We start from the raw sequence: 27,137 nt of genomic DNA, 5'->3' as shown, positions 1-27,137 counted from the left end.
CACTTTATATTTTCACTCCAAAATCACACATTCTGTTAACGCCAGTGCGTCAGGCAGTCGAGATGGAAACAGTTCAAGCACGAGCTGCTGATTGGTTTAGAACACAGCGTTCAGAAATAATTGGAGGGAAGAAAGCTCCGCCTAGGGCGTCAGAGCGAATTTCTGAACACCCATTCTTTTTCATGGGGGGGGGGGGCACAACAAATTGCAAACATTTTCAAAGATTGGGCATTTGAATTCCAAGAAGGGTTTTTGTTTGGGCTGAACTGCTGAACACCATCACTTATAGAAAAAACAAAATTAACAAAGAAAAGTGGAAGTGTTTTCTCCACTAGACCTTACGTGCTATAAATAAATATGAGCAGATTTTGCGCTTGGAGCATACACAAGACCTTCTGCTCTTACCTGTTAGTGTGCAGTGTTGATTGCATGATTCAAATGTGGATTTAAAGAGGCAGTACTTGCATTTAGCCATACGTCCATGTTAAGAAATCAACAATAATGTTCATCAATGTAAAACGTATAGCCTTACCCATGCAAGTCCAGTCTCCGAGAACCCTGATCCAATCTGGTTTGGGTGTGTCGGAGTATGGACAAACCTAAACTATTAATTTCTCAACAACAAAATCCCCCAAGGTCATGCAAAAGGAGAGCAAACCTATAAAGAAAATTATATAGTTTCAATACTTTTATTGGCGCTTCAAAAAGAATTTAGAAACAAAGACTATGGAAGAAATCCCTCATATGAGCGATAGTTGTGCACTGGCGCCCCCTGCTGTCCAAAACCGCACACCCAACAAACGGTTGCAAGGCTAAAGGCATTGTGCAAGAGGATTATCTTATTTACATTTTAAATCAATAAAATTCTTAGTTATTAGAAGAAAGAAACATTTACAAGAAGGGAAACCAGAAGAAAGGCGTGGCTCAAGTTGCCTGTACTTAAAATGACCAGCATGAAATGATTTATTTCCATCAGTGGCTGAGATCTTCCGTGCCGTGGGTGCTGGGCTTCTTGGTGGAGTTTTGGACCACCCAGGGGTGTGACAGAACCCCTTTTATGGGAAGTCTATATGCAGGATTGTGCTTCAGCAGGCGAGAAATCAAATCTTTGGCCAGTTCGCTGACGCTGGATTGCGACGGGTACGAGTATTCAACCTGCACAAGAGATGGCAAAAGATAAAAATGCCACAGGTTAAATAACACACACATAAAACAATTATGGACCTGCTTTATCCCTTATCACGTAACGTACCCTGGATATCTTGCGATACGTGTCCTTGTAAGATTGAGTTTCAAATGGTGGTTTCCCGACCAGGAACTCATAGCAAAGCACGCCAAGACTCCACAGATCCACCTTCTCGTCGTGGGTCTTTCCTTCGATCATTTCGGGAGGCAAATAATCTAGTGTTCCGCATAAGGTTGACCTCCTGCACAAGGAAGGAGATGTGTGTGTCAGTCATAGTGCACCGTCACTCACAAAGAAAAAAAAATGTATGGACGAAGGAGCACCTGGATGAGGGCGTGTGGACGGACCAACCAAAGTCAGCGATCTTCAGCTCCCCGTTGGTGCCCAGCAGGAGGTTCTCGGGCTTAATGTCCCTGTGGATCACCTTCCTCGAATGGCAGTAGTCCAGGGCATCTGCCAGCTCCATGATGTACTAAAATGGCACAGTGATTATAACTAGTGAAACATGCAGGATGTCTTGGATGCTGAAATGAAAGAAAACTTACCGTAGCACTGCGATCTTCGGGGAAAAATCCACAGCGCTGCAACTCACCGAAGAGCTCGCCTTTAGGGGCATACTCGAGTATGAGGTACACGCGAGAAACGTCATGGAAATAGCCGAAGAGGCGCAAGATGTTGGGGTGCCTGCGCAGAAGCATTTGTATCGTGAGTGCATGTATACATTTCTTTCTAAAGTAGTTTCAATCTCCCACACGTGTTGAACATTGTAATCATCTTAAACGTCACCTTTAATCCAACACGTGAGGCTCAAAGTGCCTCGTGATGACGACAATCATCGTATCAGTGCATCAAGAAGGTGATTTTCGAGTGAAAAAAAATGTCACGCTATTATTATTATTATTTATTCTTTTCACCTGAGGTGAGACTGGATCTCCACCTCTCTCCTCAGCTGGTGCTCCACGCCCGCCTTCTCCAACTGCTTTTTGAAGAGCACTTTCAGAGCCAGGATGAATTTGGTCTGGCGCTCTCTGGCAAGGTAGACGTTGCCAAACTTGCCCTTTCCCAGTGGCCGGCCGATTTCAAAACTGTCCAGACTCCAACGCTTCCTGCTCCACCGCAAAACCAAACATGTCTCAACGTACAACAGGAAATAAACATGGCGTGTTAATGCAAAAAGATGTACTTGGATGACGACGTGTCGGCAGAATCTTTCTTGGCTGGTTCTTCTGATAAAACAAACATAGATATTATGGCAATGATAGCCTAACGCCAGATAACAGATACATTTGACATGTGCGTACTTTGTGGCATCTCAGATTTTGCAACTTCCGTGGCAGTGGCTTCAACAGCAGGTTTTGTCATCCCCAGGTTCACTTTAGGCTCATTCATCATGGGCTGGCTCCGCCGGACAGAAGGTTTGGGCTGCGAAATTGCCGTCGCCGGTTTGACATTCTGATTGGCGGGTTGTGCAGGCTTGGTGGAAGTGAGGAGGTGATGCGCAGACTTGCTGTGTTTTAACGGGTGCGCACAGCGCTGAGGCCCATTGGACACTGTCAGAATGCGTTGCGATTGCTGGGATGGGACTACGAGACGTTTTGAGGCCATATTTGACATTTGGGACACGGGGATACGCATCGGTCCATCCTCAGCTCGCTGGAATGAAAGGAAAACACAATGAATCATCAAAAAGAAAAATGTCTTGAGATATTCCATCCAATTTACCAGAATCTATTTTCTATGAGCCATTTTATGATTATTATTTTTTCTCCTCAGCAAATCACTCTCACACTTCCCAATAAAGTTTCGGAATTTTGACTTTTACATAGAAACCTACCATGTAATTGCACAATGTTCCACCCAATCAATTGTGCCTTTAAATTTCATTTATTTCAACTGTACTTGAGACCATGTCAGTTTGTTGCGGCCACTTACCTTAATTTCAGTTCTTTCAGCCTTCAGATTGTTTTGTAGTTTGAGCCTGGTATCGGTCGCCATAGTCTGATAGAGGGAACAAACGATATCGTAATATTAAATGATAACGGGAGTCTATTTTGTGCATTGTGAACATCGTCGTTTAAAGAAGAGCGACTTCCAGCTAGCCTCGGGCGAATATCATCGCGCGACACAATTACAATAAAGAAACCTTTAACAGCCACAATGGAGAAATTTGGAAGACTGGCTTTCACAAATGATAAATGTAACCATTTTGAAGTTAACTTATGGTCAAACTTACCAAATAGTTAGAAAATTTACGGCGATGGTAGACAACGTTAACCTTGCTAACGTTACAGTAGCTTCCCTGCAGCAAATGTCAGCGGACAAGCGACAGTCACAGAAATTGATTTTACTTCCCAACGTTTCGAAACCTAGGACACTATTAACACTCGCCCATCATAATAATAATAATAATCATTAAGAAAAAAAAAAGTAGAATCTGAAGTCAGGAACGACAATGGCCGCAGAGGTAGGCCTTAGTCGATTGTTTAATTTCAAAAGTCCCTCGCTTCCGAACCTTTAAGCTTCGAATGCATTTCTATTGGCTGAGAGAATAAACTGTTTGCCCACCCATTGGCTGACAAAGGTTGGAAACGTGACGCCATAGAAGAGCAGAGGGCAGGGAAAAAAAAGAGCTACAGCTACTTGGTGCAGGGGAAAAAAAATGACGTGTAGTCAATATGATGACATTAGAATCACGATTAAAATATATTGTTAACAGATTGTGGTGATGTGGTACAACAGTTGTGCGCAAAGCAACACTGCGCGAGCGACAGTATGTCAATCTCGCGATACACCGAAATCACGTAGTTTCAAGCTGTCGCTTGGCGCCAGTCGCGCATGCGCGACGCCGACATTACGCGGGGGTTGAATCAAGTAATGGTAGCGTTGCTAAAACTAATATCGCGCCTTAATTCTTCTCGAAAACGACGGTTATCGCTATTACGGATCTCATAGTGTATTTGAAAAGCAAGGTGTATTCAGAAGTTTGAAGGTGTATAAAAGCGGTCCGTGGAAGCCCCTCTCAGGACACAGCTATAGAGAGAGAGAGAGAGAGAGAGAGAGAGGCCGCCATGAAGCTGACGGACAATGTGCTGCGGAGCTTCAGGGTGGCAAAGGTTTTCCGGGAGAACACTGACAAGATCAACTGCTTCGACTTCAGCTCCAATGGAGAGTCGATCATATCGAGCAGCGATGACGATTCGCTCGTGTTGTACGACTGTCAGGAGGGGAAGTAAGTAAGACTAGGTGTTTTGGTAGCTCACGTGCTAAAGCTAGTTAGCAGTAACTGGCGAGGTTGGTCATAGTATTTTTTGTTGTTGTAGTTAACCAACGAGTTATTGTAATTACTGGATGATAGTGGTTATCTCTTCTGCCACACAATTGTGAGGTTCTGGGTTCGAATCCCTCCATTGAATGAGTCAATTGGGATTGCCCAGTGTGTAATGTTTTTGTTGTCTTTTGCTTTGTCAGTTTTTACTTTTTGTACAGAACATTGTGTGCAGTTGTGATTGTGTCTTTAGGAGTATCCCGCCCCTCTCACCCTAATTGAAGTGTTGCAGGCTCCAGTTCCCCCTTAACTCTTCCATTATAATAATAATCTTCTTTCTAAAATGTGTTACCAGACCCAAGAGGACTCTCTACAGTAAAAAGTATGGAGTGGATTTGATCAGGTATACACATGCAGCCAACACAGTGGTCTACAGTTCCAACAAAATTGATGGTATGTTGAAGCCAAATGCCTTAAGTGTGATTGTTTCATGAAGTGTTGCATATAAGTCATCAAACTTCTTTAATAAATGAAGGCCATTTAAAGGTATCATCTGGATTTGTAGAAATGTGGTATATTCTGTCATACGTCACCGTCAGGTAAATGTAAGTGTGTGTTTTTGTGTCTCCAGGATGCTCGCCACAAGATTGCTCGCTCTGGTCTGAGGTAGTTGTTTGTACAGTTTTTGGGTCTATGATTGTGCCCCACATGGGAGCTAACTGTACAAATGACTGCCTTGCCCATGTCCGAGCGCGCTCGTCTCTAATGCTCCAGTTTGATTTTGTCCCTTAAATGTGTCATGGATGTTGTGTAATGACCAATGTTTTTCCATTGCCATCCCTGAAGACACAATCAGATACTTGTCCCTTCATGACAATAAATACATCCGCTATTTCCCAGGCCATAATAAAAGGTGGGTACCGATAGTCGTTTTTATATATATATATATATATATATATATATATATATATATATATATATATATATATATATATATATATATATATATATATTTCCCCCCCCCCCCCCCTTCCTATCAGGCACATTGACTTAATCCACTTGACTGTTGTGTTCAGAGTGACTTCACTGTCAATGTCTCCCGTGGATGACACCTTCATTTCTGGATCCTTGGATAAAACCATAAGACTGTGGGATCTGCGCTCTCCTAACTGCCAGGTAAATAAATGTGTTGTGCATATTGTGTTGGGGAAAATTTCAAACATTTCCCATAGGACTGCACTCATTAAAATGGCACCACTGTATCTGTAGAAATGCTTTTAGAAGTCACTTTTTTTTCTATTGTGTCCCCTTTAAAGTACCGTCTCACCCACCTGTCGTCATATGCAGGGTCTCATGCACCTTCAAGGGAAGCCGGTGTGCTCGTTCGATCCGGAGGGCCTCATTTTCGCAGCAGGCATCAATTCAGAAATGGTGAAGCTTTACGATCTGCGGTCATTTGACAAGGTGAGCTCACGACAATGCGGCGGCGGCGGGCAGCTTCACACTCGTCCTTGCCCTCGGTCGGCAGGGTCCCTTCGCGACCTTCAAGCTGCAGTATGACAGGACGTGCGAGTGGACGGGACTCAAGTTCAGCAACGACGGGAAACTCATCCTCCTCTCCACCAACGGCGGCGCCCTCCGCATCCTCGATGCCTTTAAAGGGGCCGTGCTGCATTCCTTCGGGGTGAGATGGATAAAAACAAGCTGTCAGAGAGCCATTAGTAGAATAATTCCAATCAGTTCATTATTGCGGTTGATCAGCGTCACTTAAGTGTTGTGTTTCTCTACCTGCAGGGATACAACAACAATAAAGGTGTCACTCTGGAAGCCTCGTTCACACCCGACTCTCAGTTCGTCGTCATCGGTAAGTTGAACTGTGAGCCTAATTGATGACAGCAATCTTGCCTACTCATCCTTGCCGTTTAGGTGTCGACAATATTTGAAATTGTTTGTCACGCAGGATCTGAGGACGGCAAGATCCACGTGTGGAACGCCGAGAGCGGCTTGAAGGTGGCCGTACTAGACGGCAAGCACACGGGGCCCATCACATGCCTCCAGTTCAACCCCAAATTCATGACGTTCGCCAGCGCCTGCTCCAACATGGTGAGCGAATCGCCACGCTCGCGCACGTTCGCGTTGTGGAACAACCACGCATCGCAGAAGCAATACTAGTTTGTTTGTTCTCAACAAATTGGAGGCAAAACGACCTTTTGGGCAAATTTCATCACACGTTTTGAATGCTCGTAAAATACAAACGCACACAAATGTGTCTTTGAATTATATACGCTTGTCTTTTTAGGCGTTCTGGCTTCCTACCATTGACGACTGAAGTGTGCGGCCAGCAGGGGGCGGCATCTCATCCTATCTTTGTGATCCAATATCTTGTAAATATGTTGTGTGCAGAAGTAGAATGTGTCCATTTTTATTATGTATATTTTTTATTTTATATTAAAAACTTATCTTGGTGATTTTCAGGTGTTTGTTTATTTTGTCTTAATATTTTCTACACTTTAGCTGCTCAATTTCAACATTTTATGACTGTCAGAGGAGGGGGTGTAATATCATTTCCAATTTTTTTTCTCCAGTTTTTGTAACCACAACACAAAATGACATTTTGTAGGTAAAAGTAGCGGTGTTGACTGCTGGCGTCCCTTCTTTTGCCTTCAGCTAACACGGTGACGTCATCGACGTAGGTCATAAAGTGCTTGCTAAAGTCATATTCATGTTTATCTGAAAATAACCAAAAACAAAAAATCTTAAGAATCCTAGGGTCTTGATTCTACTATTTTAAATTATAATGACCCGGATGACTGACTACACAGAAATAAAAACAATTGAGAACATTAGTTGGTAATTATTTAAGCAATTATACATCCCAATGCTATCAAATTTGGTTAAAAAAAAAAGCAAAACCATTTTTTTTTATTTAACGATGTGTAGAGAATATTTCTAATGGAAAAGCTTTGATTTTACATGTACATGACCTGCCCCCCACCCTCACACTTGTGGTGTTGGGTGCTTTCCCCCCCCCCCTACAGGTCAGCACCAAGACTGGACTGTCAGTGGAAGCTAAATTTGGTAGTCATATCATGTTCCCCATCTGTGTGCACACGATACTGTCCCAGTTGCTTGAGCGATGTCCTATCTCACAGTCCCTGATGCCCCTTACAGCTCTACACTACTCTACTTTGACATTTTCAACTTGGCCAAGTAAATCGCAGTAAATAGTTTTAAACTTTCTTGGGATTTGGAGAGACCATTTTCTGGGGCCTGCAAAAGGAGGACGTCTCCGCTGCTTGCTTGCTTACTACTGCCTGAGTCGCCATGTTTCTAGCCCTGGTGGTGACGCCAGAGCTGAGGGAGTTTCTGGCCCGGGCGAGAGGGGGAGCGCTGCGCCTCATTAAGGTGCGAATACAAGATGGTGAGTGGCCCCACAACAACACACCCCTGGAGTGAATGTTCTATGTTGGTTATGTTTCATTGGCTTTGCTGCAGTTATTGCTTTTATAGTCTTGTCATTGGGCCCTCTTGGAATCATAACAGTCACCAATTTTGCATTTGAATTTTAGGAGTCCAGACTCCACAACAATGAATTATGGTGTCAATTTAAAAAAAAAAAGTGGTGGGTCATATGAGCATTTCAGTATATAAATATGAACCATCATGTGACCCCTGACTGAAGGCACCAAGCCCAAAGTCAAACAACATTCTTTTGTTTTTACAAGACATTTAAAAGAACTAGGGCAGCCTTATAATAAATGTTTTTTAGCTAGTCTAACTATGGATCCAGATAATATACATATTTGTAAAAAAAAAAGAGCAATAAATGAAATGGGCTTCACTAAAGCATCAGTTCCATGGTGCCTTGATTACAATTATTACGGTGGTCTTGCTGGTAATTTCAAAATGGGTTGGTTTTCAGGAAAAAAAACAACAGCCCATGTTATCTGCCTGCGCTGAAGGCGGTTGGAACCAACATTTCTAAGAAAAAAAAACAACAGAACGATTTGGAGACAGGAAGTAAAGGGAGGGGGGATAAAAGATTTGAAGGCAGCTGCCGAAGTGCCAAGTGAGAAAAGCGAGGCCAGTGTTTTCTAGGTATATTCATGTGGTGTGTGCATCTGACTCTTGTATCACACCACTCATGACTTGCTTTTGTGTACGAGTCTCTTTTAACACCGGTGACATAACTGCTTTAACTTTTGTTTGGGTGCGTCATGTGAACCAATTTCTAATTTGAGTTTTTTTCCATCCCTGACTCATGATGGACCCTTGTGCAATCTAAAGCAAGGATAAGGGCACCAATGACTCAACAAAATTGGCATTCTTTTGATACTTAAAGCTGGTATGCTAATATTAAGTCCGCTAAAAACCTGTGCAGGCTATTTCTGAAACAACTCACTTGTGCATGTTGGAACATGCTATGGTGCTTAAGGCTACTGAGATAGGTAAAATGTTAACAAGCTAGCAGCTGGTAAGCTAACATATAGCAAGAGAGATATTATCTCATTATTTTATACTGTGGTCATTCAACAAAGGCAAGGTTAATGGAGGATAGTCGGTGGAAAAAATGCAGAATAGGAATGTGTTGTCCCTCAGAATAGCAACTGTGTGCAGGAGACAAGTTAGCAAAACCAAGATAGGTAATTAGCTTGGTAGCAATCAGAGATAGACAAGGCGAGAGAGTGAGGGAGAAATAAAATGGTGTACTAAAGAAGCTAAACATAACGTCATCCCACTGGCATGTGTTGTAACGCAAGGTAAGGTACGTGATGTTTGCCTGGGTTGACTTTCAGAACAGCTGGTGCTGGGGGCCTACAGGGAACCAGAGCAGAGCTGGGACCAGGACTACGACCACTTTCTACTACCACTGTTGGACAGACAGGAGCCCTGCTATGTGCTCTACCGCCTGGACTCCCACAATGCACTGGGCTTTGAGTGGCTCTTCCTATCCTGGTCACCTGATCAGTCTTCCGTATGTCACAATGGTCGTCACCTTTACGATCAACACATTGATAAGAACAGTCTGATAAAAATTCACAAGGGTTGTCCACAAAACATAATGCACAAGCTACATTCAATCTGCCAGTAAAGCTAATGTCACTTTGCAGCATAGCATAGCATAGCATAGCATAGCATATGTCACACTGTTGTGTCTGTCACGTGACACTTTAAATGGTGGTTTGACTTCAGTTTAGTTTCATGATACGTTTGTGAATTTATCTAGCTATTTCAATTCCCGTTAATCTGTCTGACAACCAAACAGCACCACAATGTGAGTGAGATTTTCCGATAAAGTTCATTCCCACGTACAGAGGTAAAGATTTGTTTGAAGAGTTGTGATTGCGCGTGTAACCAACACGCTACACGGCAATTTATCAAATGATCTCAATCTAGAGTGTCACCACAACAACAAGCAGCTGACTGCATCACAAGCTGTCTTGGCTCTTGGCAAAATGAATTCAAAGATATCTTCTTTTGGAGCCACCACTATGAATTACTGATTCAGTGGTACGTTACACGCTCCAAATGGTCTCTTTCTAATAAATTGTTGTATGACAAAAAACATTGGAATACAAATCACTCACTGATGTGACCAATGCTAAGTGGCGTTTTTCATGACTGTGATGAAAGCAGATTAGCTCAACTAAAACTCTACTTTATATATAAAAGTGGTAATCTTACAATACTTGAGTCTATAATCTTAAAATTGTAACCTTATGATCATTTTTCTCATGACAAAAACAAAACTTCCAATGTAAACAGAATGTGTCAATGGCGTGACACGCATACACACACAAAACTCAACGTCACATGTCGCAGTTTTTACAAACGTAAATATGGTCCCGTATGTACGTAGGTCTTGGTCATTTCAGTTCCAACCATGCTGTCGATTTTTTTCGAACAATAGTGCCGTTTTTGCTTTTAAAGAATTGTCAAAAATCAAAGTTGTGTAATCTAGAGATAGAAAGATATTTCAAAGCAAAATAAACAGAAGAATCTGACGTAACATACTGCGTACGATGTATTACTTTGTCCATTCCAAATATTTTTGAATCGATCATTTTCTATTGCGTTTAAAAACCTGTAATTTAAAGTCCCTGCTTGTTTGCTGTTTCCAGGTCAAAGACAAGATGCTGTATGCTGCCACCCGTGCCATGGTCAAGAAGGAGTTTGGTGGTGGCCATGTGAAGTATGAGATTTTTGGAACACTGGAGGTCAGAGTCAATTTGGTTGGCAGTGTGCAGCAGTTTAAAAGTAGCTCGTTCGACTGTATCTCTTGCCTGCCCTCCCTATAGGAAGACGTCTGCCTGTCGGGCTACCAGCGTCATGTGTCGTCATGTTGCGGTCCAGCCCCGCTCACGCTAGCTGAGCAGGAGCTGCAGAGGATCAAGCTCACTGAGGTGAGATGGCAAAATCACTTTGGTGTTTCTGCCATTGCTAAAGTATTCATTCAGTTTGACTGAAACAAAATGTGAGAAAGCTCAAAGGGGTGTGGATACTTTTGCAAAGCACCCTAATGCTGTTTTAGTGAATCATTCTGACAGCTAACATTCCACTTTGATTGTTCTCACAGGGCAGAGTCAAACAGGTATGTGTTTATCATTAATTTTTTTCCCCCAAACACTTTATCATCCATCACACCAGATTTGACTTTCTCATTTTAGCCTTTCCTTGAATTTGACCTAAATCTGTTCTGGAGAAACCTTTTTAAAAACACATCAGATAAAACGCGTGCTTGCTGCCCCCTGCAGGTGACAGCAGAGAATAGCGTGGATAGTAACGCGCAAACCCTTCAAGGCCTGGCCTTCCCGCTGCAGGAGACGGCCAGGCGAGCCCTCCAGCAACTTGCCCAGAAGCAGATCAACTACATACAACTGGTCTGCACCACACCACCACCACCACCACCACCACCACCACTTATAACTCCATAATAATGAACAAAAACAAAAATCATTTTCGTCAGAGACTGGATGTGGAGCGGGAGACCATTGAACTGGTTCATTCCCACCAAACAGAGACGCGGGATTTGCCCTGCCGGGTTCCTAAAGACACGCCAAGATATCACTTCTTCCTCTACAAACACTCCCATGAAGGAGACTACCTCGAATCCATTGGTACGCCATTATTGAGTCTCATGCTTCATTTGTATTTAGATGGAATGTCTCTACGTGTGAACCCCCCGACAACAGGCTTATATATTTAGCAGCAGAAGTCAGACGAGATCGGCCGTCTAAAATAGCCAAGGAGGATGAGACAAACTAGCAGTAATTTGATTTCGGAGAAATTGTTTTTCTTTATAAACCACAAGTAGCACGGCAATCATGTAGTTAGCATGTCAGCTTTATAGTTCTGACGATTCTGAGTTTGAAATCTCGGCTCCGGTACTCATTGACGAGTCTAAATTGTGGAAAATGGTGGTATTTTGTACGGCCCCTGCGATCGGTACAGAGTGTCCTTCGCTTCAAAGTCAGTTGAGCGGTGATGACGCTCAGAAAATGGATCGATGGGTATACAATACAATACACCTTTATTCAAACACCACTCGTGGCTTCTTCGAATTGATTGTGGGATGCAATTCAGGGGAATCATAAGATTCCAAAGTACATTATTACAAAGGGCATGCCTTTATGCATGGATCAAGCTACATAATGATAACTTGTGGCATCATGTGTTATTGTTTGTCCATTTAAATTTGCACATTAAATGCAAATGTCAGCAAAAAAACACCAGTCAATCACAGGGCTATTGAAGAGTTTGACACATTTTAAAGTTCTACAAATCTTCTGAAGCACACCGTTAAGATGGCTTGCCCTTGTCTTAATCACATTTTGAAATAAAAAAAAAAATATCCAAAAAAGGTACCAAAGTGATAGTTTGAGCTTTTGTGTCAATTAAATGTCTGCCATCTTGTTTTGTTAGTTTTCATCTACTCCATGCCTGGATACAACTGTAACATTAAGGAGAGAATGCTCTACTCCAGCTGCAAGAGTCGACTCTTGGAGGAGGTGGAGAAAGATTATCGACTGCAGGTTGCTAAAAAGGTAAAAGTACACGGATCGAAAATTCTATCGAGCAACTGAAGGATAAAAGGCCTTTGAGGACGCTGAGGTCACGTGCTCGGCATTTTTTCTTTTCAAAGAATTTGAAGCTCTAAGAAACATAACGTGCCATGCATTTTTGTGAAAGATTTTTACAGACTCGTACAACAAGCCACGTAAAGTGCAGCGCGGCAAATGCGTTACGTTTTCCTTCTATCGATTTAGTTGGAAATCGACAACGGAGATGAGTTGACCGAGGGCTTTCTATATGAAGAGGTCCATCCAAAGCAGCATGCCTTCAGGCAGGCTTTTGCCAAACCACGCGGCCCAGCAGGCAAGAGGGGACTCAAACGCCTCATTAAAGGCCCGGGCGAGGTCACGCAGGACGGCTAGAGTCGGACAAATCGTACCGCTGAGGTGTTACTCGAGTAGCCGGCACCTTGTAAAATAACACTGACACCTCGTCAGGCTGGAAACAAAGCACTCAGTGTCCAATTCCTTGTGAGCACGGGACATCTGTGATAGGCTAGTCTCGCTCTATGAATAGTTCAGAATAAGATTGGCGTGTTTAATAATATATATTAGTAGCTTTTTTTTTTCCTACACATAAAATTAAAACAAGTCTTGTTCCTTGACAGAATATGATGAAAAAGGAATTTTACATAGTTAAATAAAAAGTCATTTTGCATCTTGTGATTTGTTAAACAGAGTGAACCCATGTTAGAAAGGTCAAATTATAAAGTAAGATTGTGAGTGATTATCCTTCCAGCAATCATGTCTGAAAATATGTGCCAACTAGGAAGGAAGTGATAATGTGAAGCCAATCTGTTTCTTTTCTTTTTTTTTTTTTTCTCCATTCTGTTAAAGTGTACCGAACAAATAGCTGATTTCTTTACAGTATGATATGAATTGCACACACACAAAAAAACTGCAGTGGAGTTTGAAATACATTTTTGTACCAGCGATGTTTGTAAAAAAGAAAAAAAAAGAAACAAAAATGAAATTCCAAATAAAAATGTTTGTACTGTGCTAAAGATGTTCTCACTCAGCGTGCAGCTGTTAAGCATATCCATGCATGGATAAGTCAGTTATCTTTAAAAAACAAACAAAAAAAAACCTCTGGAAACAAAAGCGACATGTTGTCATGAAGCAGAAGCGAGGCGGCCACGTTGACAGACAACACTGAAGTGAGTTAATAGCACAATTCTGCAGTGTTATCGAACTGTTGCATGAATACGTGACCATTAAGAGCTCAGAGATGGATTCTCTGGAACTAGCACTCCTGTATCAGCAGCAATAGCTTCCATTCATAAACTCTCACATACTTCGGCGAAGTAACACTGATAAGAAGTGACGTGAAAAAAAAATCACATTTGGCAGCCATCCACCATGTCTGTCTATCCCACCTGCGCTACTATCACACGCACAAGATCGTGAAGAACATTGGATTGGACTGAAATTCCCAGAAGTATCGGGAAATGATAAAGAAGGTGATTAGAAAGTCTCCTATCAGTCAGCTTTGAGAGATAGAGTCACCATGTCGGCACCATTTATACGTTTGGTTAGGTATTATTAAATATCATTCAATTATATTGCATAATTCTACAGTATTCATCATTTAACATTCTTCCATTTTTTACCAATAAATATTTTTATTTATTTATTCTCCAGAAATTGCTTCATCTAATCTTCATAATAAGATTTTATAAAGTACAATATGATTAGTGTTACTTTTCTGATTTATTTATTTTTTGGTGGTGGTGGTGGTGGTGGGGGTGGGATGGAGGGGGGGGGGGGTGAATGACATTTAAATTCAACTTAATGGGAAAAGATGATTTGATACTCATGGGCGTATGACATGTCAAATAATGCTATTTGATTTGGAGATAGACTTCACCATTAAAGAGAAACAGAAAATTAAAGAAAAATGTAAAAAAAAAAAAAATGTTTTCCAATTTCTAAGAAAACACAATTATGTCATTTCAAGCATGCACAAAACTTCTTACCTTGCATCACTTTTGCTTCGAGGGAAGTCACACACTCCTCAGATCAGCACAAGCCAGTTCATTGTCGAGTACTGCGGACAAACAAGCATTGATAAAAACATTCGCCAAAAACCTCTCATCCTCGACCTACCGACCAAACATTCACTAATAGCGCCAGTTTTCCCTCAAAAATACTTGGTAAGCACCTAGTCGACTGTGTAAATCCTTTTTTCCCCGCTTCCATGTTAGATTATCTCGAAGACAAACATTTTTCAGTATTCCTAGAATCTGCTCTTGTGTATTCTGAACACGGAAAAAAAATGACAGCTCATATTGTGAATCGGATTCAATAACAAAACCTTCTAAAGCGCCTGCCTGCCGGAAAAATGCCTCAAGGGAAGGAGAATTCCTCGGAATAGGCCGGCTCACATACATGCATATTAATCATCTGGCTAACCGCATTTATGAGGTCAGTTTGACAAGCAGCTCTGCCTGCAAACTACAATTGATTTACTTTACACAAACTCGGGAGTGATTTACATTACAAGGTCAATACTTTTCTCTTTGCCTACCTCATATTGTTACATGAGAAAACATATTTGCTTAACTGCATCCGCGTAGACAAAAGTCCAGAGGCCTTCTGAGAACAGAGCTCGCTTCAGGATTTCTAGGAAAGGGTTCCCATTGAGCAGTACTGTATCACCTCACTCCAGTGCAAACGGCAATGACTCTTAAATAGTTGCATGTGTTGGTGCGAGGCCAATCCACCACATGCGTGTGAGCGGAAATATTTGGGAAAGCTGTTATTTGGAGGGTGTTTCAAGGAAGGTTTTTAAAAAAAAAAAAAAAATGCAAGGGAGTTGATGTTTTTTTGGGGAAAGTAAAGAAAAACACTCAATCTGTGAAGCTTCATTGTTTAGACTGTTCAGACATTTGCCAAACCAAAAATAATAATCGATTTATTTTTTCATAATCGTGATTATATTTGCCATTTTCGAATGCTGTCATAAAGTGTTAAACACATTTGCCACCCCAAAACAATAAAAATGGCTCAACTTCAATGATGACTGATAATATGTATATGAATGAGGCAACTCTTTCGACATAACGGTCGTATAAAATATGACAAGTTTCGTTCTAATATGAGACCATAATTGTCATATTTTTACACGTCCACATAAATTATGGTGACAATCGGTTACGCGCATCAAGATTTCCCTTTTTTCCACAAAACAGCAGCTCAACAAACCGTAAGTGGGGTAAGGGGCAAGGTCACTCAGTGCATGCTCAACCTATCGTGACCTCCCGGTGAGGCAGAGAATTGAATTTGCACGTTCCAAAACAAGTCGCACTGGGCCTTTTAACCTGTAATATTTCCTCGTTGGCACTCAAAATAGCAACATGTTTTCACAAATGACGACGCGTCAAACAGGCTGCCAGTGTTCTTCCACTAAGGGAAATGCACACCGAGTTGGAGAATGTGTGTGCGTGTGCATGTGGCACAGATGCATTTGCCCTGGACCCCAAACTGAGATGAAGGGGGCCCTCCATTGGTCCATATCAATGACAAAACAATGGAAAACCTTTTGATTTTGTTCACAGCAAACAATATATTGACCTAATTCTTTGAAATCATGTGTCTTGATTAAAAGTATGACTTAATTTAGGTCATCTAAAAAAAAACAACACTTGATTGAATTGACTCATCAAATTAAACCAGTCGGAACAAGTTTGCGAGTCGTATAATATTTCACACTCGTTAGATTTAGATTAGGGAGCTGTTTGGGCTACTTTGGCTTCGCAAGACTAGTTTGTTGTATTTATACGACACGTCCTGACTGTTGGCCAAAATGTTTCCACGTCTCACTCTTGTGTTTCGATTTCATTCCTGATTTCCTATCGTGATCAGATTAGAACAGCTCAAACGAAAGGACTGCAACGATAAGCCTTTGAGTTAGAACCCCTTGCTAATTGCTGGTCTCTGGTGGCTAGAGGGCTCCATAAAACAGCTAATATTGGTTCATATCAAGGATTCAAATGGAAACGTAGACTCTGCAATTTTGCACAAGGCCTGCTAGCTGCAGTTTAAAAACTTGCACAAGTGCGGTACTGTGGATCGAGGACTATGGTGTCAGTTATTCTGTAATTTTTTTTTTTTTTTTTTAATAACTTGGTTTTCTATTTCCTCCATGGTCAGTTTTTTTTCCTGGGACCTTGGGGGATCTAGAACCGCCCCTGCCGGGCACGACTGGTATCTTTAATGTCGAGACGGTGAATTCCCAGAATGAAGCCCGCACCAGGGTCGGCCCGGCGGGGCGGAGTCAAAAAGCGCAGGCAAGCTGATTCCTGGAAAGCTTGTAAAGAGAAGCCAGCGCTCGATTCCCGGGAGCGCGCGTCGCTTCAGCGAACGCAACAGCCAGCCAGCGGGCGGGCGGCGGCGCAGAAAACAAGAGGAGGGGCGCGCGCACACAGACACGCACATTCACAAAGGCGGACATCGCAACAAAATCACCGAAGTAGGATTATTAGCCAAGGATTGTCGCATTTAGGCCTGAATGCCTGTTTTTATAAAAGAAGCGTAGGTAGAGCGTGTCGGGGATCGCGTGTGCGCGCTCGGCCACTGGAGTCCGTGACGTCAGAGCTGCCGGTGCCGAGAGGCGTTCTCAGAATAGACTTCTAGGAAATAGTCAATTTGACAAAAGCCAAGCCTTTGCGCTGCCGTCCCCTTGGCACATTGGAAGCTCCCGATTCTGGAGACAACACACTCCACAAAACGAAGCCCGTTAAACCGAACTGTTATTGAAAAAGGCACCACCAAATAAACGTCGTATATTTTGGCGAGCAACAGGGCGACGTCGCGCGTTTACAGAAATTGACAGACAACCACCGCTTTTTTTTTTTTTTTTTTAAATATCTATATCTATATATTTCTCACAAGGTATTTTTGCTTAGCTTTATCTTGATTAACAAAGAGAGAGGAGGGGAATACGACTGGAATTAAAGTGTGGCTTGAGTATGATTCTCTGTGTGCCAGGGTAAGTACATCATGTCTTTGTTTGCTTTTAAGTCAACAAAAGAGCGTGTGAACGATGTATCTATCCAATGTGCAAGATTAAATAGCTTCACTGCATACTGTAAATGATTTCATATCGTAAAATAATCTCCTTTTATATGCATTTGATTTGGAGGAATGTGAATGTGTGCGCGCTTTATGTCGAATTGTATTGCATTATAGACGGCTTTCGAAGAAAATAGATTTGGTCACTAGAAACGTAAAACACTCATTCTAATCTAAAAGTAAGAATATAAAGTTGTTTAGTTTTTCATGCCGTACAAACTGTTTTCACGCTTTTTTTTTTTTTTTTTCCCGTGAGATGATCAATTGTCTCAGTATTAGTTTTAAAACTGTGCCACGAGGTACTACAAGAAATTTGAGACTGTTTATCTCTATAGGCATCATTGTTATATAGTTTTATATTTGTATTATGATTTAGGAGTATTTTATGTTAAATGACCAACCCACGGGACCCCCAAAAGGCGTTAACTCTTGGCTAAAGTAAATATGAAGGAAAATAATTTGTTTACGACTTGAAAAATAATTTAAGACTTATGGCGGTTACGCTGGTCTTGTGAATGTTGATACAATTTAAACCGATATTATGAATGTGTTGTGTCGAAAAAGATGAATAAAAAAAAAAAGACTGCGCAATTGAAGTCAGACACGGACTGGCTTGTGAGCGCTCTGCACATTTGCACAGTTTGTAAATCGTTTTTAATCCTACTTTTATGAAGTTTTGGGCACTTGGAATTAAAAGCCTAAATAACACATTGTGAACATTTTTTCATGTTTGTACAAACATTTGACACAGTTTCATCCTCTATTTGGACCTTTTGGGCCATGTTAAGGTCTTAACTACACTTTCTGGTGAAACCTAGGCGCTTTTAATAGTTGTGTTAGCTGTTCAATTCCCACTACTGGGAAATTTTAGGCCACATTAAAAGCCAAAATAACACATTACGTTGACAACAGAAGAAAACTCGACTGTATACTTTACATTTGATGTTTTTGTTCATAGCATTTCAACTGAATTTATGACAAATTTGATGAAGTTTTTGGCCAAACAAAATCCTTTATTGAAGGAATTCGATTGACTCCTGGGAGTAAACTCTGCAGTAACATTCCTCAGAAGCATTTAACCCTTATTACAATATTACGCTCATTATGATACAGGATAGGGCCGTGTTCAAAATGTAGTGACAAATTGCCTTGATTGGCGGGGAGGTGACTATGTGTAAACATTTGTTGCATTTGTAAACCGCCATTACTGGATTAGCCTCATTATGACAAAGTTAAATACCTGTACATACATGTTGACTCTTGGGAGTGAGCCATTTGTTCTTACCATCTCCACTGACATCATTACAGTACATGCATTCATCATCGAAATCCATTAAGTCTCTTTGTTTTTGTTTGTTCACCACTTAAAGCTAATTCAGATATCCTGTCACTTTCAGTCCCCGAGGTCATTTGCCCACCGCTCCATCGACTGAGGCCCCCCTGAGGGGCATGCGGGCAGGGACGGTTGCGTCTGCGCCTTGCCTTCAGAGCAGCCCGCCATTATGGGATCCCACCAAGGATCTGCGGGCCATTGCAAGCAATTTCTGCTACCTAGAGACATCAGGTGCAGTATGAAGATGGCACTTCTATTTTCTACTTCATCTATTGTTGTCATGTTGCTGGGATTCATTCTTGACAGTACAGAGCTATATACTGTACTGTGTATGAGCACACCCTTTGTTTAGGATGATAAAAAAAGACGAGTTCAAAAGAGACTGGTTGATTGCGACACAGCCACAATCAGTTAAGAGGGTGTCCGCACTTATGCAACCATATCATCTCAGTTGTTTTTACGTCCTCGTTGGAAGATGAAACAAAAAACATTAAATTGTACAGATTTTATGTCACATTAATAGGGGAATGTTTTAAATGATTTATCTTGGTCTAATTTTTTTTCACGAGATAAACCTGACATTTGGCGTGTCGTTTTTTTTTTGGTATCAGTTATATGTGTAAGTGAACGCAGCATGTGTTTGGTAGAAAGTACAACGGGTCCTTGGTTTAACACGGTCTCGATATACGACATTTCAAGCTTATAAACAACCTGCAGTTAGCTAGTTTGAACAGCGGCGTAAGTATTGTACTTAGCAGCAATAAGTTACGTGTGTGTTCAGTCGTCACACGTTTTCCTCTTTGCCAGTGTTGTTTGTAAAGGCCACATAAAACAAAAACATAATTGTCGACTTTGTTTTCATGGTGTGCCACATTGGAACTAAAGTTGGTTATACACTAACTGTGTAAGCAATAAATGTAAAAAAAAATAATAATAAAAAGTCCTCACAATTGCTCTAGCTTTCTTTTATGATCAATTATGACCAAAACATGAATAACATGTTTGGCAATCAGACGTCGCTGAAGAATTATGTAACAAGATTCTCAGGTACAGCAGTCTTCTGCTGTACACAAGTCAGAACACGCCACATAGTCCATCACTAGCTTGTGAAGACATAGATATTTCACTATTAAGCCATAAATATAAAACTAATCTGGCTGTAATTGTGCTCATTTTGTGCCACGTGATGACGTATTCTAGCACCGTTGCGCAAAATAGTTCATTACATGCTGTTCGTAATCTCAAATTAGTTGTAGATAAAGTAAATGTTGCTTTGAAAACACCTCCAGGCCATAAATGTTAAACCAATTAAAAAAAAGGGGACGTACAATGTGTGCGCCGTGTCATGATGTATTTTGACGCCACTGCTCAAACGAGCTCATTATGCTCAATGTGTAACCTTAACAATTGTATGGGAAAAAAAAAAAAACCCCTACAAAAAATAGAAAATGCAGCAGTTTTGTTGTGTTGTGTTGCGTTCCGACATTGGGCAGCTTCTAACCTTGAAATTGGCATGACAGTGCCGTCTAAACCAAGGTTTCCCTTGTACATAGCTAAAAAAAAAAAAAAAAAAATCACATTATTTCCAGGTCTTGGATTTGACAGATTTTTTTTTTAGTAGGCTCACATGAGAATGATTTAAACGGTTGGGACATATTTATCTCGATTTTTTTCAGTTAAGGATGTTTCCTACTTATTTATTATGATTATTTTATACATAGGCTAACAAGGTGTGGTATTATGTGTGTACTGTAGGATGGTACTGGGGAGCTGTAAGTGCGGCCCAGGCGCACGGTGCACTTCAAGAGGCCTCTGAAGGGGCTTTTCTGGTACGGGACAGCAGTCACCCTCTGTATATGCTTACCCTCTCGGTCAAGACGGCCCGCGGTCCCACCAGCATCCGCATCCAGTACAGCTGCACTCGCTTCTTGCTGGACTGCAGTTCGCCGGCCCGACCCAGCTTGTCGTCTTTCCCCAACGTGCCCAGCTTGGTCCAGCACTACATGGGACCGGAGAGGAGATCTCAAGACGAGGAGGGTGGCACGGCGGCCAAGGAGGCCTCTTCCAAAGTGACAATTCAAGAGGCGTCGGCGTCAGTGGTGCTCAAATTAAAGCGGCCCGTGTATAAGCCTCAGGGTCTGCCCTCCTTGCAACACCTCACCCGCCTCGTCATCAACAGGCATTCGGAGAGCCACGACCAGCTACCACTCCCCAGGCCTCTGCTGCGTTTCTTACAGGAATACCCTTTCAAGGTATGAGGCTTGTTTCGACTGCAAAGGAGGACAAAAACACAAAAAGGTCCTTTTTTTTTTTTTTTCCAACCCCCCCTCGCATGGAAATGACATTTGCTGCTTCGAAACTTTGGACACAGGGTCTTTTTTTTTTTTTTAAAAACATGTTCATATCAGCGCACACGAGTGTGTGTATCATATTTGGACTGAATTGCATGAGATGCACATACACTGATTACACGCCTTTGCTGTCTTTTCTCAGTAAAACTCTTTTCTACCTTTTACATGTGTATTGTGTCATTGTTTTTCTACTTTTACCTTGTTCAACCATTCCAGACTCAAGAATAGAGAAGTTCTAAAAGCTGAAAAGATCTATTTTTTGTGTGTGTGGGGGGTGGGGGGGGGGGCACTACTTGACCACAGTCATATATATAGTGTATACAGGTAGAGTTGTGCTCATAAGTTCCCATTCCCATTCACAATGTATGAAAAAAATATGTCTAATAAGTGAACGAGGACCATCTCATTGTTTTCTTTATTGCTATTATTTAATGATTGTGCCGTTCTGAAATGCCCTGTAATTTCATATGAATCCCATTAAAATTCAAAAAGGTTTTTTTTTTTTTCTTTCCTTGACCACTCATGTACATACGCTGCGAGTATATGTAGACTTATGAGCACAATTGTACATACACTCACATTCAAAACCATGGTGTCATTTGGAAGTGTCCTTTTATTTTGAGAGGATTTTTTTTTTCCTCAATGAAGATATTAATCAGAAATAAATGCAGACATTGGTGATGTGTAATCATTTCCTTAAAAATAAAAAGACATTTTTATGTGACCTCAAACTTGATTGGTAGTGTATACGTATGGGTTCCAAACCTTAACTCAATCGTGTATGTATAAATATCATGTTCCTCAGTCTTATATTAAAGATTTGATCCTTAAAAAGGAAATCTCGTACTTCATATAGTGACAGAGCTGTTGTGACACTTTGTCCCCAAGAGGTGGTCCTTTTATTTGTGTTGAGATGGATTACACTAAACCTACTCGACTGGTTTCCGCGAAATGTCGTTAAATTTCATACACTGACGATGATGACCGTTTTGGTTTGGCTCCAAATGAGGATTGTTTTGGCCGTAGCGTCGTACGGGAAATATTTGAGCCTTTGGATGGCTTTAGGAATGAAGAGAGACCGTGCGGCCTTATGTGTGTGCGAGATTACACCAGGCAGTAAAGGCCACATTGTGCGTGTGTGCGCCTGCGTCTGAGTCAGCGAGTGGACGGGCAAAGGGGAGGACCGTTCATCAGGCGATTCACGGAACTACAAAATGCTTCCAGGGAGGAGGGTACGGTTCTGAGAGAGCGGCTTCTAAGAAAAGCCTTGGTAATTACCTTCAGCTTTGAGACGCTTTTGTGCCATCGCACACACATTTTTCAACGTTGCCGTGGCACGGGGCGCACGTGGATTAAAAAGCGCAGCGGCGGGTCGATTTATATGATTCTTGCGGAAAATAATCGGAGAATTTTCAGAGATTAAAGCTCGGGAGCGGAGGGGGGGAGAAGGGGCTTTGACGACCGGGCCTAAAGCCACCCTAATAGGATCTGGTTTTCTCAACCCGGGTGGCGCTCATGGTCGTTTGACTTGGCTTTCCGAAGAATGCAAAATCTAGGCCTGGGAAACACAAACAAATCAGTGTCATCCTTTTTGAATTTGGACATCGGATGTAAAGGCGGCACAGAGCATCACACGCACTTCGTGTCTAATTTTGAAATCAAGTTAAGATCAGCCGTGCGGTGGTAATCGAATTGACAGTCATGATCCTAGTCTATCAAATTTAGCATTACGCTCTCCGGACAGACCTGCCGGTGATGTCGTGTCGCGTGTCTGCCAAATGCAGCCACTCCGGGTTGACCTCCACCCAGTGCCGAATGAGCTGGGGGTGTCTGGGGTCCACCTCCAAGTAAACACAGCTGTTGTTTGTGTTCGACAAAAAAGCATGGGATTGATTTAAATGCAATTACAAATAGCACAAGATTATCACAAGCAGCTTTTGGGTGGAGAACACTAGCACATGTCTCATTAGAAAGGCTTTGGGCCTCACCGTATATGGGTTGTTAGGAGAATAAATTGCATCTGAGCATTACCCGTCATCTGACAGAATCCGGGGAGCCAGGGTTAAAATCTGGCGAATCACTTTCAAGCCATCTTTTCCCCCGTCCAAGGCGGCGTGGTCCTCAAACCTGCCAACATACAGTAAGTATATACTGTAATTACGCTTAATTTTGTATAGTCGACACCAACTAGCATAGCAAAGGGGGTAGAAAATTCTGATAAATTCAGAAAATCTGGTCCATTTGGTACACTAGGGAATTTTAGAAACTTAGAACGTCACATATTCAAGCATAGTATACATAAGCATTTAGTTTTTGTCATAAGAAGACATCTATTCCAAATAATACAATGGAAATTTCACACATTCATTTGTTGCTGTCACGACTATCATAATACGTCTTCTATTTTTAAGACAGCTTTTTTTAAATTAACAATTTGATCTGTTTTGATATCTTCTATGAACCATTTCTGAGTAGCCATAAAATGATGACTTTAGAATTTTTCATATCATTTAGTAATTACACTGACTTTGGACTTGACTGTTTTTCCAATGGAAAAGGATGAAAAAACAGCATGAAGCTCCACCAAGGAAGTTTCGCTTCACATTGCAATTTTAAATTGTCCACACATCAATAAAATACTTCCTGTTTCTTAGAGGCTTTTACACAATATTATCTATCTCCCACGCTCTTCGATGGTAACCTCAAAATTTCCGGTTCCAGCGAAGCCAAATCATCTGAGAAGAGGTAGGGAGGGTTGCTGACCAATGCAGAGACATTGCTACACAGCTTCGACATGGTCTCTGCATCTGACAAAAACATGAAATCATTTCTAAACAATTACACGTGTGTGTGTGTGTGTGTGTGTGTGTGTGTGTGTGTGTGTGTGTGTGTGTGTGTGTGTGTGTGTGTGTGTGTGTGTGCGGCTTAATCAGCATTCAGTTACCTTTTGTGACATCTGCGTGATAAACCTTTAATCTGTCTTGAAGCCCTAATCTGTTGAAATATTTGGAATTAACACGTTAAACACACACCCATGTACGCACGTACACACACATTAAGATTTTAACAATTAAAGTTACCTTAATGCATTTTCTCTTGTCAAATCCACAGCCTCCTCACTTTGGTCCACTGCAACGGCTCTGAGCTACATTGGAAAACACAATTTTTTTTTATTATGTACAAAGAATTGTTTGTAATATTTTGGTTATTTGTCTTGTATTATTAATATTTGTTTGTTCATTAAAAAATATATATTTGTGGACAAGGCGGCTCAGTGGAGGACTGGGTAGCACGTCCGCCTCACAGTTAGGAGGGTGCGGGTTCGATTCCACTTCCGGCCCTCCCTGCGTGGAGTTTGCATGTTCTCCCCGTGTCCGCGTGGGTTTTCTCCGGGCACTCCGGTTTCCTCCCACATCCCAAAAACATGCTTGGTAGGCCGATTGAGCACTCTAAATTACCCCTAGGTGTGAGTGCGAGTGTGGATGGTTGTTTGTCTCTGTGTGCCCTGCAATTGGCTGGCAACCAGTTCAGGGTGTCCCCTGCCTGCTGCCTGATGATGGCTGGGATAGGCTCCAGCACGCCCGCAATCCCCGTGGGAACAAAGCGGTTCAGAAAATGGATGGATGGATATTTGTGGACATAACAATGATTCTGATTTAATAGCTCTCTGGCATGCAATCCGGAGTAATAATTGAGAAAAATGATGTTTTTCCCATTGAAATTAAATTACTAAATTATCAAGGAAATTGGTTTAAATGACGAGATCCTCAACACAGGCTACGTTCAGGGATACCAAAATAGAAAGTTAATGTGGATGACAATGCATCGTGTGGTTCGCAAGAATTGAATGCCTTAAAGTCAATAGACTGAAGCGCTGACCTGTGGCAGATTTTTCAGCAGGCTAAGAGAAATGGCACCAGAGCCACATCCCACTTCCAAACATGTAGGTGAACCAGTCTTCCTCTGCAAATCAGTAAGAACCAATTCTACCAACTCCTGTACAAACACACACAACATAGCGCTTTAGATACTGAAACGGTAAAATGACAACAATAAAAAATAGATGAATATAATGTAACAAAAGTCACGTCAAAATCAATTAATCTGTCGAGATTTTACTTTTCCTTCCAGCACAGTCGACTAATTATTTCATCCTCTATTTAAGGGTATTTTATATCTTGTACGAAAAAAAAACTAGAAGGTCCACTTACTGGTTGAAGACTGGTTGAATGAACCAGTGGTGGGGATATGATTAAAATAGCAATAGGTGGCAAGTGGTTCAGACAAGACACGGAAGGGAGGGAGTCTAAAAAAAGTAGCTAAATGCTTGTGGCTAAATGCTTTGTGGAAAATAATTCTTACAAGCAATTTAAATATCATTAAATATGACTACAAAGATGGAATGAATGAATTTACATGATTTCTTCCACTAAAATTAATTTGACAATTAGAACCAATTGATCAAGTCATCCAGTGTTATGAAACAGATGGTATTTTACTTTGGAGGTTCCACATTGACCTACATTTCAGTCCAACTAGTCGCTAAATGCATTGCAGCATTGCTTTGACAACACTCTTGATGAAGACGTGTACTTCTGTATTCTTAAAAAAAAACACCTCGGTTTCAGGTCGTGGAATGAATACGGGAGGCCTCATCTTGAGCGTCACATCTCTGAAGTCCCACTCTTCGATCACATACTGCACAGGCATCCTGAAACATTCACATAAATCACTCTAAGTTAGTGCGAATGGATATCAACAACGTTAAATGTTCGTATTGACGTTAAACCTGGAGAGGCGTTTTTTGCAGAGTTTCCATATTTGCTGTGTTTCCTCTTGGGTGAGAAATGCAGACAATTTATGCCGCTCAACTCCTTCTATCTGATGGTTATAGACATACAAGCGAGTCAGGTAGGGTCAAAGATTCAACAATAGAGCACATTCCTTGACTCACAGTCTTAGCCCCGAGCACATGGGCAATGATGTACTGACTGGAGAGGTCAGGCTCAGTCACACCGTTCAACTCAAAGCGTTTCCTCCAAATATCCGCTGCTTGCCATGCATTTATTCTGCCTGAGGGTGAGGCCTGGAAATTGCAAGTACGCACTGCGCAGGAGCCCAAAAATTCCTAAAACATAAAAGATTTAAGAATATTTCATCAAAATGTTTAACAAGTTCACAACAATTATTTGTACATGTATCTTGAGGAAGAAAGAGAGTACAGTCTTGATAAAAGAGAGGAAAATATGTGTAAATTGAAAGGAAGAGGGAAATGAATCAGACAGGAAGGAATGCTTCAAGAATGAAGGAAGGAGCTCACTGGCATTTTTGTGGTCTTTGCCAAGTCAACACACACGTAATCCAAAATTTGGTCTTGAAACACAATTGCTGGCTCTGAAACCATGATTTGCATGAGTTAACCCTGACTAGGTACTGCTATAATATAGTATGGTTTTCAAAATTTGACATTGTTTGAGAAATGTGTTAAGGAAAGCAAAAATAGTTTCAAAATGTCATTTTCGAAATGACCCACTTACCTTTAATTGTCTGCCAACTAACAAATGTATCCTCTGGTCAATGACTTTCCCCACAAATTTTATCTTATTTAACATCTTACGAGGTTAAATTAAACATATTTGGTCACGTAAATTATTATTTTAGTCGTCTGGTGAGGCGTTTATTCGACATTCACGTTTGCGGGAAGGTTTGTTGTCGCTGTACTGCACGGCGCAGTAGCAAACATACTGACATTTATTTAGTGACGTCACCCATGTATTTGCGCAAAAGGCGGCGCAGCACTGATGTTCAGTTGTGGTGCTTTAAAAGGCGCTCGTGTAAGTGTGTTTTGTAGTCAGGC

The 27,137-nt window shown here is 41.5% G+C and overlaps 5 protein-coding genes across 7 annotated transcripts; 3 read left to right on the top strand and 2 right to left on the bottom strand.

Annotated features, from left to right (window-relative positions):
• Positions 1–620: 620 nt before the first annotated feature.
• Positions 621–3,730, bottom strand: aurka (aurora kinase A). Its single transcript, XM_085923225.1, has 9 exons — positions 3,420–3,730; positions 3,119–3,184; positions 2,488–2,839; positions 2,370–2,412; positions 2,101–2,292; positions 1,732–1,870; positions 1,510–1,658; positions 1,253–1,427; positions 621–1,155 (listed from the first exon to the last, which is right to left on the bottom strand). Exons 2-9 carry the CDS (start codon positions 3,179–3,181, stop codon positions 973–975), a joined length of 1,296 nt encoding a protein of 431 aa, XP_085779351.1. The 5' UTR covers positions 3,182–3,184; positions 3,420–3,730; the 3' UTR covers positions 621–972.
• Positions 3,731–4,005: 275 nt separating this feature from the next.
• On the top strand, positions 4,006–6,919 carry wdr82 (WD repeat domain 82). Its single transcript, XM_085923228.1, has 9 exons — positions 4,006–4,415; positions 4,807–4,904; positions 5,298–5,364; positions 5,528–5,627; positions 5,799–5,915; positions 5,980–6,135; positions 6,246–6,315; positions 6,412–6,554; positions 6,751–6,919. Exons 1-9 carry the CDS (start codon positions 4,255–4,257, stop codon positions 6,778–6,780), a joined length of 942 nt encoding a protein of 313 aa, XP_085779354.1. The 5' UTR covers positions 4,006–4,254; the 3' UTR covers positions 6,781–6,919.
• On the bottom strand, positions 5,509–27,020 carry hemk1 (HemK methyltransferase family member 1). 3 transcript variants are annotated; one of them, XR_015067525.1, is made up of 13 exons: positions 26,818–27,020; positions 26,235–26,408; positions 26,070–26,161; positions 25,898–25,991; positions 25,160–25,276; positions 24,361–24,425; positions 24,225–24,274; positions 23,982–24,087; positions 23,312–23,407; positions 23,027–23,121; positions 20,794–21,199; positions 14,500–14,570; positions 5,509–6,128 (listed from the first exon to the last, which is right to left on the bottom strand). XR_015067525.1 is itself a non-coding variant. In XM_085923227.1 (11 exons), exons 1-11 carry the CDS (start codon positions 26,890–26,892, stop codon positions 22,778–22,780), a joined length of 1,041 nt encoding a protein of 346 aa, XP_085779353.1. In that variant the 5' UTR covers positions 26,893–27,020; the 3' UTR covers positions 21,056–22,777. The 3 variants fall into 3 exon arrangements, 2 of the variants coding, with proteins under 2 accessions (XP_085779353.1, XP_085779352.1); XM_085923227.1 differs by lacking the exons at positions 5,509–6,128; positions 14,500–14,570 and having other exon boundaries at positions 21,056–22,838; positions 23,027–23,137; XM_085923226.1 differs by lacking the exons at positions 5,509–6,128; positions 14,500–14,570 and having other exon boundaries at positions 21,056–22,838.
• On the top strand, positions 7,665–13,512 carry twf2 (twinfilin actin binding protein 2). The gene is made up of 9 exons (XM_085923230.1): positions 7,665–7,872; positions 9,248–9,426; positions 10,574–10,669; positions 10,751–10,855; positions 11,029–11,043; positions 11,207–11,332; positions 11,419–11,569; positions 12,375–12,496; positions 12,719–13,512. Exons 1-9 carry the CDS (start codon positions 7,776–7,778, stop codon positions 12,884–12,886), a joined length of 1,059 nt encoding a protein of 352 aa, XP_085779356.1. The 5' UTR covers positions 7,665–7,775; the 3' UTR covers positions 12,887–13,512.
• Positions 16,950–22,125, top strand: LOC147049480 (cytokine-inducible SH2-containing protein-like). The gene is made up of 3 exons (XM_085923229.1): positions 16,950–17,513; positions 18,994–19,160; positions 20,685–22,125. Exons 1-3 carry the CDS (start codon positions 17,494–17,496, stop codon positions 21,185–21,187), a joined length of 690 nt encoding a protein of 229 aa, XP_085779355.1. The 5' UTR covers positions 16,950–17,493; the 3' UTR covers positions 21,188–22,125.
• Positions 27,021–27,137: the final 117 nt, after the last annotated feature.

Source organism: Syngnathus leptorhynchus, chromosome 11 (assembly GCF_054491065.1).
Source record: "Syngnathus leptorhynchus isolate UIUO chromosome 11, UIUO_Slep, whole genome shotgun sequence".
Taxonomy (NCBI): Eukaryota; Metazoa; Chordata; class Actinopteri; order Syngnathiformes; family Syngnathidae; genus Syngnathus; species Syngnathus leptorhynchus.
The sequence above is the reverse complement of the archived record's forward strand: the minus strand, read 5'-3'. Positions and strand labels throughout refer to the sequence as shown.